The 15,989-nt window shown below is 39.6% G+C and overlaps 1 protein-coding gene across 1 annotated transcript in view; it reads right to left on the reverse strand.

The window, feature by feature from the left end:
- SPTBN5 (spectrin beta, non-erythrocytic 5) overlaps positions 1–15,989 on the reverse strand; it is a 79,821-nt gene that overhangs the window by 52,292 nt on the left and 11,540 nt on the right. The window contains exons 9-25 of the mRNA XM_027674219.1: positions 15,551–15,704; positions 14,457–14,657; positions 13,112–13,318; positions 11,783–11,974; positions 10,891–11,043; positions 10,237–10,367; positions 9,309–9,560; positions 8,457–8,744; positions 7,568–7,814; positions 6,579–6,718; positions 5,531–5,630; positions 4,704–4,874; positions 4,448–4,612; positions 3,461–3,687; positions 2,728–2,914; positions 1,314–1,514; positions 102–218 (exon numbers count right to left, since the gene is read on the reverse strand). Of these exons, the coding sequence (XP_027530020.1) occupies positions 102–218; positions 1,314–1,514; positions 2,728–2,914; positions 3,461–3,687; positions 4,448–4,612; positions 4,704–4,874; positions 5,531–5,630; positions 6,579–6,718; positions 7,568–7,814; positions 8,457–8,744; positions 9,309–9,560; positions 10,237–10,367; positions 10,891–11,043; positions 11,783–11,974; positions 13,112–13,318; positions 14,457–14,657; positions 15,551–15,704 (3,133 nt within the window). The remainder of the gene's footprint in view (positions 1–101; positions 219–1,313; positions 1,515–2,727; positions 2,915–3,460; positions 3,688–4,447; positions 4,613–4,703; positions 4,875–5,530; positions 5,631–6,578; positions 6,719–7,567; positions 7,815–8,456; positions 8,745–9,308; positions 9,561–10,236; positions 10,368–10,890; positions 11,044–11,782; positions 11,975–13,111; positions 13,319–14,456; positions 14,658–15,550; positions 15,705–15,989) is intronic.

Genomic DNA, 15,989 nt, shown 5'->3' on the forward strand with positions numbered 1-15,989 from the left:
GTAGATGGCTTGACACCCAATTACCAATGAGACAAAAAATTTTATAGCCTCAGACAGACCAAAAGATCATGCTAGCTTATGGAATTTAAGCAGAGAAATACCTTATGTTTTTTGATGAGTTTCAGTGTTCCATCTTCATCTTTACCATAGTCCTTGCTTGCCACAAGTGGATATTTTTCTGCAATCCAAGCCTCCAGGTCTGAAGTATTCACTAAAAACTATCAGTTAAAGACAGAACAAATGAGTTTTTACTTCAAAAACACTCATATCATTTTTTTACCTGATAAATTCTAAATGGAGGGTGCACTGTAAGATTTATGGTGACATTTTATTAAATATTTAATTCACTGTTCTGTGAAATCATAAAAAGATGAAGGAGATCACAGATGAAAGACTTCAGTACAGGATAACAAGGTCTTCTCCAGGCATTACAGCTCTGGCAGAAAGTTTCAAGTTGTCTCACTTTTCTTTCTTCACACTGCTTTTCTTTCTTGACTCTTTCTTTACCTTATTCATTAAGGGTAGGGGTTAACTGTATCATATCAGTGTGACATTTCTCCTTCCCCTACCTGAGAAGTTCAAATCACAATAAGAATCAGGCTTCATAAAGTTTACAGTATGGATAAACGTTTTTATAGATAGAGGAAATAAGAGCCAGATGATCATATACCCCAGGGAACATACTTTAGCTGGTCCGGCAAACTCTATGCAAACATTGTTTATGTCTATCAAACAGGATGTGCTACCTGAATAACTGATGACAGAAAATTGGGATTATTGATATAAATATTTGCATGCAATTTTTAACCTTTTTAAAAAAAAAAAAAAGGATAAAGGCTAAGGATAAAGTTCCAAAGCCTATAGAAAATAATAGAATCAAAATCCCTAACTTTCTCTGAATCTTTACCGGGAACAGGTGAAGATTGGATAGCACAAAAAATCCCCTCTTATCTGATTTCCTTATCATAATTCTCCAGTATGAAGGGCCAGTTCAGGATTCATTACATTAATTAAGTCAAAGTCTGAGGCTGTATAAAGATACTGAGAAGGGAGCTACTACTAGGAGAAATGTGTGTTCTGTACAGAACCATAAGGGGTGGGTATAGAACTCAAGGGAAACCTCTAGAGCAGCAGGTCTAGGCTGGGGGCTGCATTCAACTACGCAATCCAGCCCTCCACTCCCATGAGTCTGGCCTCAAGCAACTGAAGAGAATACCAGTCCCAGCAGAGCTGGGTTTTTATTCACTTTAATACTTTGGTCCTCTTGTTTGTCTGAAGAAGCTACTGTGTAAGCTCTTTGCTGTAATTTGTACCTCCTGGAAGCCAACTGAGTGCTGCAGCTGCTTCATCCTTTCCTCACAAGACTTCTCCAAGCCCTGCCAGGCAGTCACAAGCTCCTGGCATTTCTCATTTATTTTCTGAGGTGATGGGTGCTGGCCTACAATCATTGTCTTTCCTTTATCCAGGAACCGTTGGACTTGCTGTTTATGGGCAGTCACTTCTGCCTGCAGTTCCTGGGAATGAGATAAAATAAAAAGTAGAAATAAAGGAAGAGAATGTGAGGATAAATAAATTCTGGTACTCCTAGTCCTAAGGAAAACTGGCAGCTGGTGACAGTGGGTAGAGTACAGCAAGTGGACATGGGCTGTCTATTTCTACAACACCTGCAGCCCCAGACTTGCAGAGCACTTGTATAATGCTCTGCTCTTGGTACTGCCACTAAGAGAGGAAAGAAGAGTACGTAAGGAAGCAGCAGACATCCCTTAACTTCCCTACACCAGAGTCCTCAGCCTTATGCTTTGATCTGGTCCTACCCCTTCTCCCCTTTCTTTACCATGGTCTTGCCCCTTGCCCTGTCCAGCAGCCAGGAAGGTTTGGGAGGTAGAACAGAACAAGAGATGAGACACAAAGCTAGGCGAGTCAACAGAGTGTTGAGTTGCTGATCAGAAAATAGAATATCCCAGAAGATGAACAGGGCTGGAGGATGATGGGAAGAGAGACACTGTCAACAGTACCATGAAAATTATTAGACTCCTGCTCCATAAGGCATCCCCATTGGTTTTATAATCTTTCTCATGGAATTTGCAATCAAGGTGCTGCAGAATCCAGCATTGCCTGTGGTGCAGGACAGCCAAGATGTCCTTCTGGCTGTGAGGAATTGCTACATAGAACCCAACTCCCCAGAAATCAGTGTTAACTTACCTTTATAAACATATTGACTGTAGCTTGTTCAAACCATTTTACAAGCAGTATAGAATTAAAATAAATGTTAAATGGCTGTTACATGTTCTTGTAGAAAATCTAGCATGCACGAACTTCAAGATTTCATGTATAAAGAAGCAGTAAGCATAAAACTTAGGACAAGCACGTAACAGACAAAAAAAAAATCAACCCAGATTGAGCCATAAAAGGAAAAAACCTCTTATTTTCTGTTTAGTGTAAGGTACACTGGCTTTTTATCCACTTTTAACGGGAAGAGCTACACAATTTCTCAGAATAATAATACTCCAAAATAGGACAAATTTTGCAGTTCTCACAGGAATTTTGTATTTGCTTGGAAAATCATCACCACACTGCTGATTCGTCTCAATCCACTGAACTATTTTAGCTGGACTAGAGCTGTTAGCGGTGAACGCACTCATACAAAGTGTTAACTGTGCAGGTTTGCAGGCTGAGACGAAGTGCAATGTGTCATCATGTTATAATACACTAGATTAAAGGAGTTACCTTGTGTTTTTGCAACAGGTTTTGAGCCACATCCAAGGACTTCCCACAGTTGGTGGAATGGGCAATAGCCAAGCGCTCATTAATCCAGTTCAATTCCATGTCATGATAATGGTAGAACTCATAAAGATCCACTGCAGCTTCCAGCAACTTACGCCTCTCATAAAGAGGTGCTTCCAAAGACTCAAACCTAGGGGTTATCCATTAAATATACGTTAAAACAAAGCTTTATCCTAATTCTGCTACAGGAATTAGGCTACGATACCATTGTGAAGATTTCAAACACTAGACACTTCTTTGCAAGTAAATATCAATGGTTAATGCTGACTGCATATACAATAATCCCTTCTACAGAAGGCTACTTATGACAAGTAGAACTCTATGATAGCACTAAACGTAAGCAGAAAAAAAGTTATTTATGCTTTTGAAGTCCTAGGCTTGTCCTGTGATGTTTTAAGAAACTAGTCACTATTAAAGCAACGGATGACCTATGGATAAGCAAGGGACTAGAGGAGGAGTGCAGCAGGTAAGGAGCAATGTCCAGCCACAGAGGTTGAGATGGGTCAACAGGCAGCTGTGCAGTTGCAGATCAAAGCATAGTTGTGTTACAACTGGGAGGAGAAATCATTCCTGAGCATGGGTTAAACTTAATCAACTAAAAGACATTTTCTATAAGGTAGAATAAAAAACGCTATTTGTCATAAGGAATAGAGACAAAAAGAGAGTGACATCTCACCTTTTCAGATATTTCTGTGTTTCATCCAGAATCCTCTGGGAGTCAAAGTGATTGGTGGCCATTTTCCTTGCATGAGATACAATAGCATTCATTTTCTCTGCCAGCTCATGCGTCTCATTTTCCAGCTGTCTGTGCTGCTTGAGTAGATTACGGCTGGAGCGCAAATCATGGCCTGTCTCAGGTTCCTGAAGAACTTTCTCAATTTTCTCTATCTTCTTTTTGGCATCCTGCCAGGAAAAGATTACAGCACACTCATCCTGTCCTTTCAACACCATTTTCTTTCACTAATCCCTTCCTGTGACAACTTCTTGGACACAGTTTTTAAATCCAATTGTCTTTTCTTGATAACATGATGACTGAGTGACTCTAAGAGGTCTCTCTTGGGAATATTTTGTTTTGCAAACTATTTTGGAGTACTCTTCTCTCTGAGCCTCTAAAACACACAATTAAAAACAGACTTTTTGAACTATCCTCAATGACATAATACAAAACAATCAAACAATCTTCAAAGATTTCAGATTGCAGCTACAACACAACGACAGTTCCATGCCATAATGGTATTGAAACACCTTCATAACACATTGTTCCTCTTGCATAATTTTCCTGGATGACAGTGTGCTTAATACAGTGCCTTGCCTCCAGCCCCCAAACTGACTCCAAGCAAGCATGTTTGCACAGCAATGACCTCACCCTTACAGAGTTTTGATTGTTTTCCCAGTACAGGATGCCCACACAGATGCAGTGCTGAGCCTGAGCTCAACAGCTTTGTATCTTGGTGCTGTGCTGGCTCTGTTATCCTGCTCATAACTTTGGAGTGAGCTTGGTTAGTGCTACACTGAACTTTCTGTCCGGAGACTGTAGACATAATGGACACTTTAAAATACACTTTTGTCTGGATGGTATTCTCCTCATTTTTTTGGCATCCACACAACAGAGGAACCGGGCTCCTAGGCCATTCCTCCCCACTGTTCTCTGTGACTTCCTGACCTGGAGCAGTTCCATGAGCTGTTCTTGCTGTCCAGCTTGTCTCAGTTTGTCACCTCGCTCTACCATCTTGCCATACAATTCCTTCCAGTTCTTTTGAAGCTCTGACATCTTCTCCTGGATAGAAACTGCAGCATAATGGTTGTCTTGAATCAACTGATTTCCTTTCTGGAGAAACACAGCACATCATTTTACTAGCAGATCAGCATCTATGAAGTATGGGACAAGATGAAAAACTTAGCTTCAAAATTGCCTTCACCTTTATCAGCGTCGTAAAATGCTTCTCGTTAGCCAACATTTCCTTCTCAGCAGTCTCATGCCACTTTAGTTTGCGTAGAACATTTGTTGGATCACGATAGGATTCATCCAATGCAATCTTGTACTTCTCTTCCATCCATATTAAAAGCTCAGCAGCATCACGATTAAACTCCTTACAGAAACAAACAGAATTAAATTGATTTAACTTCTGATTCTGTGTGTGTTTGCAGTGAAGAAATGTGATATATTTTCATATAAAAGTTTTTCTACATTATCAACACTTTTAAATGAAGTATGATCTTAAAACCATTAATGAGGTTTTAAGCCTTAAGTAAAATCTCTTAGTCCCTTTTTACCACATTTACTAATCTGTTCCCTTTAATAGTCAGTGAATCAATTCTATCAATTCTCATTGATTGAATATTTTAACCATAAGAGGTCCAATCCTCCAGTATAACTTTGTATCTCAGCACTGAAAGCTGAATTTGGTGCCAAAACTTACAGTAACTACGCTAAAATATTAAGGTCCAGAACAATAATAAGTAATGAGCAGAATAAACTTATCCAGTAGACAAAACATTCTGTTTGTATTTTTCATTCAAAAATCTCCATTTTTGTTTTGGAATTTTGCTATGGCTATAGCTTTGTAAGACTTATCACCAGTGCGTCACCTGCTCCCTGGTGAGCGAGACTGTGTCTCACAGCCAAAGAGAAGGCGAGTTGCAGTAGGAATGCTCGGTAGTTTGAAATTTTGTCTCATATTAGGACAAAGGGGAAAACTCCAAATTCACACATCTCTGACCAAATCTGCAGTACTACTCTTTTTACCTGTAGCTGCAGGGAATCCAACAGTCTCTGTTTTCTCTTTGCATTGCTTTGTATCAGCTGTTCCCACCTTTGCCGGAGGGTGACCATTCTTTCTTCAATGCTACCAAGAAAAACAGGAAGTTCAATGCAGTACTAGTCTTATTGGTTCCCCTTGGTTCTGCTGTAGTCATGAGTATGCTATAAATGTAATCTAGTTCCAACAACTCTACTAACAGGAGGAAGGGATATACAGCCCTGTCCTACCACTGTGATGGGCTCATCTCGAAAGCAGCTATTGCTTGCCAGCTGCTCTGGATTTTCCTTTTGTATGGTTGTGTTACATTAGTGAATTGTAGTCATGCACTAAAACACCAAAACCTTCCTCTGTCCTGAATATTCCACCTTAACTAATAAATTTCCCTGTAATGTAAGTGCAGTGAAGCTTTGGAATGACCTTCTAGTGCTGGCAAGAAATCAGATCTTAAGGGCATTTTTTATAAATTCGTGGAGGGAGTTTTCAAGACATTATTACTTGTGATCACAAGAACATAGTCTTCTGATCCAAGAGGTCCATTCTAACCCTCTATTTCTAATTCTTGTTTGCAAAGGGGTCCCCTTAGTAGATCCTAGTGGCTCTAGCACAGAAAAAGGAATTACAGGTAACAGTTCAGATTCAATAAAGACACAAAGGATCTGCTCCCAATGAATTATGTCCTTGTGAAGTTTTCCGTAACTTTTTAAAAGCAAACTATAGTTCTAATACATGATACCGATAAATAAAAGAATTCTTTTTTGGTAGGCATTTAATCAGTTTACATTAAAGAAGTTTTGTCACTGTATGTCATTTATGATACAAGGCAAATTATTCTAGTGTTCTGCCAAATGCCACTTCTAATCTAAAGCATTTTGTTTATCCAGGAAATCTATTTATTAAAAAAAATTCTTTTTCTCCCGCTCATCCAGTAGATCATGGCTTGGAGGTCAACTAATTTCTCCTCAGAGAAAGTTTTTCCTCTCCACCTAATCACACTGGGTCATTTATTAAAGCTAAATAAATGTTTAGACTCACACATGAGATGCAAAGTGCCTGCTCTCTAGGAGGTTCACCCCATTTTCATTAAGTGCTTCAACTCGTCTCTTCAGTGCCACCAGCACTTGTTCAAATTCCTGATGTTGCTTCAGCAGACTTCGAACAGCATCTACATGGTCCTGCATTTAAGAAAAAAAATTTGATCAAGACTTTTCTTGATTGTATTGTTGTTTCTCTAGCAGTGAAAAAAAAAACTGGACCTTGTTTTCCTCCTTCTCTCTCAGGCAGGAAATATAGTGTACATTTTGCATGTGCCTAAGGATGTTCAGGGCTATAAACAAGCAGAAGGTGTTCAGGTTTGTATCATATCTGATTCCTCTGTTCTATGTTTCCATTATGGTTTCGTTGTCACCTTTCAAGAAAGTCTGCATTCTAAATTTATGTCAGCATTCTGGCACATCTAGAGATGTGCAATACAAAAGGCTGTAACTAAGTAAAACTTTATTCCACTCAGTTGATCCAAAAGTATCAATGTTTTAGGTTCAGCTGAAAACATGAGAGATGGTGAGACACCACAATCTCCTTCTTCACTGATCTTGTGAATATTGCCTGCATTTGTTTTTTTGCTTCATTTGCTTTAAAGTTCTTAAATCAGTGAAAAGAAAAAGCTTTTTTTTTAAAAAAAAGTCATGTTTTTACTTGACAAAAAAATTTTGTTCAAGCTGAAATTTTTTTTTAATGGTTAGCCACCAAACAGATGAGTCAATTTTATATAAACCATACGACATGTACGAACATAGCAACAAATCACAACTCTAGTTGGTTTTAAATTTTTTTTTGAGAGACAATGAGCTTTTTTTCTCATGAAGATGAGTAAGAATATAAGAATATTAATGAGAACCTGAAAGTTTAATTCCCAACTATGAAAAAGCCATGACTATAAGGATGAGGAAACCAATTTAATTAAGAAAATTGTTGCTGCTCCCTGCACAGGGAGATGAGAAAACAAGATCAGCTGCTGTACATACCCCAAGGTCATCTCCCCGGAGAAAGGCCTCATGGCCAGAGAGGGCTGCATTGATACGGTCTCCTTCCCTATTGAATTTCTGCAATTCCAGGCCATCCTGCAGCTTTTTCAATCGCTGTTCCCACATTTTCAGCAGTTCTTTGTTCTCCTTGGCAAGCCTCTCCATGGACTGGTGGACGTCCATGGTCCTGCTGTTACTGGGTTGTTGGTGGATTACTTTGTGCCCTAGCTCTTCCAGCTGCACAAATCTTTCCAGAGTCAAAAAGAAAAATGAGACCTCATTGCATGAGGGAATATGAATTCTCTTTCATCACAGCTCTTTGCTCTTTTGGCAGTGCCTATACATCAAGCTTCCCCCCCTCCCTTTTACTCTTTTCCTGATGGCCATGGTTGTGCACTACAAAATGCAGCTGGTTTTTTGCTCAGGGATACATGCTGCAGACAGTAGGTGAGATTTCCCCATTTGGACAGAAAGCCATATAAGCAGCAGGCTTTCACATCAAAAAGGAGAGGAGGGTAAAACATATCTGGAAATTCATAACAAGCAGAAGAACTAAAAACTATGGCAAATGGAACATAAGGCCTGAGAAGGAGTGGGGGAACAGGAATAAAGTGCAGATGGCACTATCTGAGAGTGTCAAGAGAGCTTATGGAATACTATTACTGCCAACATACAGCTCCTCCTTCCCCCTCCATCAGCCATCAGGATAAGTATGCAAAAGCTGACTGGATTTTGTGTTTTGCAGTCTCCTTGTGACAGTAAGTTTCAAGTACATTTGAATAAACTTTTGGCATCACTTTCATGCACAATTTATGTGCAAGATAGACATGTTTCATTTTCACAGTACTGTTGTCATATCCCACTGCCCACCCTCACAGAATCTCTCTACCTTTCTTTCTGAGAGCTAATTTCTTTCAGCAGGTCTTGATGTTCCTTCAGCAATTGCTCTGCAGAAGCCACATCCACACCCATTTCTTCACTGCTCAGCTTCTCCTGAATGCCTTCTGCCCACAGTAGAAGCCTACGGCTGTCTTGCAGAAAGGACTGTCGATTTTGTGCCCACTGCAGAATGTCCTGCTTCTTTTGGGTCTCCAGCTTGAGATTTGCCAGCAGCCTCTCCATGTTCTCTACCTGCTCAGTGATGGCCCTGCTCTCTGCAGGGTTCGTGTCCTTAATACTGAAATAAAATACATTCAATTGGATGAACAGGCATTTATTTAGAGTTTGAATCAAAACTCTCTAAAAGGAACAGATTTGGATATTTACACTTGCATTAAAAAGAAAGTCAGCTAGGGCAACAAATTCTCATTGTGAATGTATAGAAAACTCAAAGCAGTAAAAAATTTTAAAGTAGTGTTCCAAATTCAAACTCCTATGCACAATTCTCTGCTATCTTATGTTCACCCTTGCTTCCCCCAATTACCCTCTTTCAGGGTCTAAATGATACTTCCACATTTTGAACTAGGTAAATCCCATTAGTAGAAGTAACTACTCTACTTGCTAGAACCACAGACAATCCTGCAATATTTATCCTCCTACAACTGTGAAGTCTGGAAGCAATCACTTCACCAATTCCCCAGCCATACTCAAGAGAGATCATCTCCATCCAGCATGCAAGTTCATTCTTTGGACTGCTAGAAAGAAAAACTTCAAAAGCTGCTCATCCTCTTTATAGCCATAATTTACAACTTGATCTTAGAGAACTATCAAAGAGTATGGAAAAAAAGATAAGGTTCCTTACGACTTTGCAACACTCCTCAAGTATTCAATTTTCCTCTCTATCACCAGGACCTCTCTCTCAACTGTATACAGTTTGCGCTTGTCTGACTCCAGCCCAGCAGGCAAGTTCCCTGGTTCCAGATCCCTGAGCTGGACCATCTTGTCATGCAGTAGTACTCCTATGCTCTGACAGTCCTGAAGAAATGTCTTCACATCAGCCACTCCAATCAGTTCAGAGCCCTTTTCCTCTTTCAGAGTTTCCATGCGACTCCAACTTGAAGAAAGATAACAGTTGTTATACATGAACTATATCCTTTTTATATTCAGAAAAAGTCTTGTATAAAAGATTTCATCACGACTTAAGTGAGCTGAGGGGGCACTACCTCACAACATCAAAGTTCATATCAGTGACATGTCAAACAAGGGGACCCTGCTCAGTTCTGACCAGGTTCAGAACACACTGAATATGATCCAAATCAACTACCATGGTCAAAATAAGGACCTGGCTGTGCCTCATCATTCCCACTGAGTGACATGGTGCCAGGAATATGTTCACAACAGGTACTAAATATACTCCATGAAGTTATACATTTGATGTTCCTTTCAAGGTTTGTGAAGGGTGTCCTCAACTGATGCTTAAGTAACCAAATCAGCTGCTGCAGTGCAGTACAGACAGAACTACTCTGAATACATCACTATCATCTGTGGGTGAATTCACATTGTGCTCTAACATGCACACACAAGTTGCTGCAGTTTAAATATCTTGGTGCCAGGGGCCTAGAAGCACCCCTTAGTCCTGGAGGCATGACACTTGGCTCAGGGCCAGCCTAAAGCCAGGATGAGGGCTGCCTCCTTCTCGCTGATGAAACTGTTGTCTAGATTGAGAATTAATGGTCACGTCTCCAATTGGCCCCATGAGACAATCCTCTGTTCATCAGTAGCACTTTTACCTGATGTTCATCTCTTCCAGCCAAACCTGGATCTCAGAATATTTGCTGGGACTGATCTTCCCATATTTAACCGCTAATTTTTCAATGTCTCCCAGCTGGTCTTTGCCTGCAGCCAGTTCTGTTAAAAAGCTCTAAAGTAGAAAAGATATAAGAATTAAGAACTTGAGGTTTTTCCATTTCTATGGACACAATTCTCAATAATCTGTCATATCCACTCATCTCCCACTTTCACAGTTGGCTTCTCCATTTACCAGCCTGCTGACAACATGCACACCTGCACACGTAGCTCTCCTACAGCCCCCCAGCGTCCCCCAGTGTGCACAGTACACCTGTGCACATATGTCCCACTCCACTGGGGTGCAAGTGCACTGATGGATTTTTTCATCATTTGGCATTTTTTTCCAAGTGGTGTAAGATAAACCACAAAAAGAATCCTTTTGTACCATGATATTTGTACAGGATACAAGAAGATAAAGGGACAGAATCACATCAGCTTCTGTAATCTGGCATAGTCCGTATGAAAGAAATATCTGATCTATGCATGACTCTCTAAGTTGAATGAAAAGCCTCTCAAAACATCATTTCTCAACTATCTTTTCTCCCAGGGTCAATTTGATTTAAAAGGTGTCATCTGTGACCAGGGAAAAGCAATACCTGATATTTCTGCTGCATGACCTCCACATTGTCTGCTTGAGGTTGAAGAGTCCGGAAAATGTTCTCTTTATCTTTCATCCATGACTGAAATTCTTCGCAAGAGCTACAGAAGCGGTAATAGCCGATCATCTCCTCCAGAGCCTTTTTTCTGCTCTGTAAAACAGATGAAGACTTAAGTATTTTTGTAATAACTCCTTGCCATTTGAAGAAACAAACAAACAAACAAAAATCCTTGCATTTAAGCTACAATACTCAGGTGGTACTCAGTAATTTTCCCAGACACTGTTGAAAGAGAACAGAAAGGTGATACTTCAAGATCACAATACTTCTTCCCAGAGCAACAATAGTTTGAAAGCATAAGAGAAGCAGTTGGAGAGTGCTCAGCCCCTGACAGGCAGGAAGGCCACTGCGGTACTTGCTGCTGCTGAATGGAGACTTAACTCAGTAGTCTCAGGAAGAGGTACGTCACATAGTCACAACATGTTTTTGTTGGTCTTTACAGCATGATTACAGCAGGTGGGAATGAAAAATAGCATATTGAGAATGCAGGTTACAGTTGTTTATTTTTTCTGGTATCAGGCCAGACAGCCTGAATATTTAGGAGCTACAGCAAGCAACAATTATGGGGGAAAAGAAAAAAAAGATTACACAAAAGAATCCACTCTTCATAAAATAAAAATACTAGAATGTAAATGGGAAGTTTGCCAACGTAAAATGGGTTTGGTACAAAACTTTAATGCTAATCTTGAGCCTTGAAGGCCTGCAGGAACTAACAGGACTGAGGCACATTATTAAACTGAAAGCAGAAGCCAGCACAGCACTTAATTTTTCTTTGCATTATCTTGGATTTGACTTTTTTTTGTGAAATGCAAAGCAGAAGAGGATACTATACCTCAGCCATGCTCTGTAGATTTTTGTAAAGTGAACCTATTTCATCTTGGGTTTTCCAGATGTTCTCTGAAAGAAAATGAACATCTGGACTTAAGGTTCCAGTGGATGCAGTTTCTGATGTTTCCCAGGTTCGACTGAACGGTAGCTTAGTTGTCTTTTGATTTAAGTCACTTGGGGCTTCCCTCTTCATCACCTGTTAAGAAAAATTTAATTAAATCAATGGATGAATATTTCTGATTTGGATAAAAATTTCACACAGAAGGGAAATTTGAACTTACTAGTTCAAATCACAGCATTCTGACCCTTTAAACCAAACATTTCAAGTATTTCTTTGAATCTGTTTCCATTGTTTTATTCTGAAAGAATGAACCAAACAACTGAAAAAAAACTTGGTTTCATTTAAAGAAGTTTAAGTAATTAAAAAAATATATTGATTCAGTAAAAATTCTCATTTTGGACCCAGATAAAAGTTGTTTTGTTGTAGGGGTTTCTTTCATATTTTTTTATAAGTTTCCAAAGCAAGGCAATTGACTATGCTTACAGTCCTATTTGTGGTGATCTTTTAGTACCTGAATATTTCCAGTTTCAAAGCCTGTGAGTGCCCTAGGGAACCAATACTTCTATTTGTATATCGATACCATCTTGTCACATGCCTTTTCATGTTTAATAGCAAAGCAATAAAATTTTTATTCTAATAAAAATCAATGCTGGATTGATGGAGTAAAGGGAAGAGCCAAAGCAGTGCTCATAGCTCTCAGATTTGTTTGGCTAAACATTGAGTAAACATACAAGTCTAAGAGAAGCAAGCTATGAAATGTGTCATTCATCTCTTCTGAATTCTGTTATTAAGCAAACCGATTTCAAGTCAGAAGTTCCCTTTCCAGCCAGTGAAAAAGAGGGGCATCTGCAGAGGTTGACTTCATCCCATATGCCCTAACATCTGTCCTGGATTGTATGAGTTGCTTCCGGAGTTGTGGGATGGTTCATCACTGCGTCAGGGTACAAAAAGAATTTGTAAAGATGTTTTGATTAAGTGTCTGCTCTTTAAAGATGACTGAAATTAATAATTACGAGAATAAAGACTGAGAAATTATTTCTGAGGATGGGTAGAGGGAACTAATATGATGAGAGTATTTCTAACACTTCAGAGAACACTAACTAGGTGTGCTATGAGCAGCCAATGAACTTCTTTGTTACCTAAAAATTTGCCTCAATTCTAATTAAAAACTTTATTTCGAATATTCTGTGTTGTCAAAATCAAAATATATAATTAAAAACCATTTCATTTACATTCTTCAACAAAATGTGACACAATCCCTCATCTACTTACGGCAGCTGGAGCTTGCTGTGCTGCAATGTCAGCCTGCTGTTTCAGGCGTGTCATCTCAGAGAAATAGGCTGCAATCTCCTTCTCCAGGCGCAAGTGACGATGCAACAGTGCTTCTGCACTTGATTCATCTTTTCCATAGTCCTTGCTGGCTAGAAGGGGCTGCCTTTCTCGCAACCATGAATTTGCTTCATCGATGTCAGCAAAGTACTGAAGAAACACAGGGAAGAAAACATTCGGATTCATCCTGAAAGTATTGTATCCAGCTCCTTCTTCATTAGAAAATTATGAATAAGGAGAAATTCCATTAAGTTTGTAGCAATAAGGTTACTACCTCGTATCACAAAAGCTATGAGTAAGGTAGCTCTAAATCCATGATGTATTTCATGCTTGTATCACAGACAATTCACAGAATCACAGTGAGTAAAGAGATTCAAGGATTGCCTATATAGCTCTTTAAAAGCTCCTAATTAGCTACAATTTCATGGTGCATCATAGTGGCAGTAAAAGAAACCCACAATGTGTGATGTTAGTAGTACTATGTAATTCCAACAGATATTTTCTAAATGTTTAAGGAACAAACAATGAACTTGGTCTACAACAGAAGTTTACTTCTTTTTTCCAGAATTTGCAGTCTGCCTGGCTATGGTTGTAAAAAATGAGAACAAGCTTTTGAGATATAGAATAAAGGTACAACAGGAAAAAAAAGAAAATCCATAGTAGTGAAGAACTTACTAAAAAGAAGAGAGAATTTAAACTTTCTCAAGGACAAAGCTGTTCAGTTTTGTTCAAGCATTTCATGGAAACAACAGACTGAACAAAAAACTTAGGAAAAGGAGACTGGGAAAAGAAAAAAGGGGACCTGAGATAATGTGATGTGATTTAAGAATGCTGCTTTTTAAGAGTTCTTTATTTGCAGATATTTGAGCGCTTGCAGGAGTAAAATCATAGGTCAGAATGGCAGTGTCAAACACTTGGCAGGCTTTGTAAAGTTCATGGTCAACCTAAGTTTTACAACACGTTACTTTTGTTGCTGGTTTTTGGAGGTTTTTTTCATGTGAGGAAAATGTCACTCAGCTACCCCAATCTCATTCTCTAAAAAGACTCTGCATCAGCACTATCATGTGAGTTATTTCCCCTAGTATTTTCACCTTCAGAGCAACTCCCAGCTGCTCAAATCTCCTGCCTGGCTGGCTTGCAAGAGGATCGAGACTCCACTGCCACAGATCCTTCTGAAGACCAACATCTGAAGGCTTTCCTGCCATGGTTGCCCTTCATATGGGGACATTGGGCAGAACTGAGCCACATCCATGTCCCCCATACACACATCACAGCAGAGCCCTCTTACCTGTTTGATGAGAGCTGCTGCCTGCAGGCGGTTTTTGCGATCAGCCACCTCATCTTGGAGCTGCTGCCACAGCTTCTGCAGGTTGTCTGTCTGCCTCAGAATGTCATCCTGGCGAGCAGGGTTCTTTTGGCTGAGCTCCCAGCCCCTCCTCATCACATTTGCACATATGGCTCTGTGGGAATTGCACTCTGCTTCAAGAGCCTAGCAGAAGGATGGGAAACATCAGCATAACTCATTCCCCACCAGTGAGAGAAAAGAGGGGGTCCTACTCTCTGCTACTGTAATGCATACATTTCCTAGAGCCCCATGTCTTATTCATGCCTAAGACATTTCCCTTAGCTGTCTGAGATGATTGCCCCTCTACTCCCCACACTGTTCTACTTCTTGCCTTTGATCTGAAGCTTGTTATGCAGTCTTCTCTGAATGAGATACTTGTCATCCACCAATTCAGCTGTCTCATGCTTTCCAGAAGGAACAAATACACAAACAGATGCACACAAATGTATATTAAAATAACAGAAGAGGCTCCTGTTTCTGTTATCATATGAAAGTTCTCAAGCCCACAGGTCTCTTCACTTGTTCACAGTGATTCTTTGCCATAAGAAGGCACTAGCTCATATAGCTAAACTTTTGATATTAAGCCACAGCAAGGTCTGTGGCAACAGATTTGTAAGGTCATACAATGTTATTCATTCTGCCTACTGATATCTGTCTTCTTTTCACCATCTCTCTCTTTCCCCACATCTCTCTTGGCCAGGAAAGGAGGATGAGAAAAACAAAAACTATCAACCTTTTGTTTTCTGCCCATCAAAAGTTAGCTAATATGGAGCTCAGTGTTTTCACTAGAAGCCCCACTTCTAAGTCCAGTAGGAAGCATATTCTTTCTCTATCGTTTCCTTCCCCTCTTGGGGAAAAAATCCCTACACTATACATGTTTTAAAAATTCCAAACACTGGTCATGGCACTTGAGATAAGGATCGGTTTGACAGCTTTTTGTAAATGAACTGAACTGTAACTGACTGAACTGAAGGACATGGATGTTGTAAAGTCTTGCTTTAATACAAAGACAACGTACCACCAGCAAAGTAAGATACCTTGTTCTTCTGAATAGAGGCTGTAATCTGGCTGACATCTTTCCCTAATGTTGTAGTTCTTGCTAGCTTCCATTTCTCAGAGACCCACGATTCCTCCTCTTTGCAGTCACGGAAGAATTCAAAGAGTTTCAAAGCCTCTTCTAGCTGAGATTTTCTGAACCAAGGAAACAAACAGTGTATGTCAGTCAGATGCAGGATTCCATGGAGACAGTGGTAGCATAATCAAAGATGAATTTAAAAATCAAAACTTTGAATTACTTTAGTTCCTCTTTTTCATATTTTAATTTATTCATGGAATAAGACAAAAGACACAAAACTACATTTCCTTCTTTCTCTAGATGAGATAACTGCTTGCTAATCAGACTGCTCATAAAACAAGTTTTAATAAATGCTGAGAATGAAGTTATTCTTCATCTGTAAAAGTGAGTGATCCTTTCAG

The sequence above is a fragment of the Neopelma chrysocephalum genome, unplaced genomic scaffold, assembly GCF_003984885.1.
Source record: "Neopelma chrysocephalum unplaced genomic scaffold, ASM398488v2 Primary Assembly neopelma1_24, whole genome shotgun sequence".
Classification (NCBI taxonomy): Eukaryota; Metazoa; Chordata; class Aves; order Passeriformes; family Pipridae; genus Neopelma; species Neopelma chrysocephalum.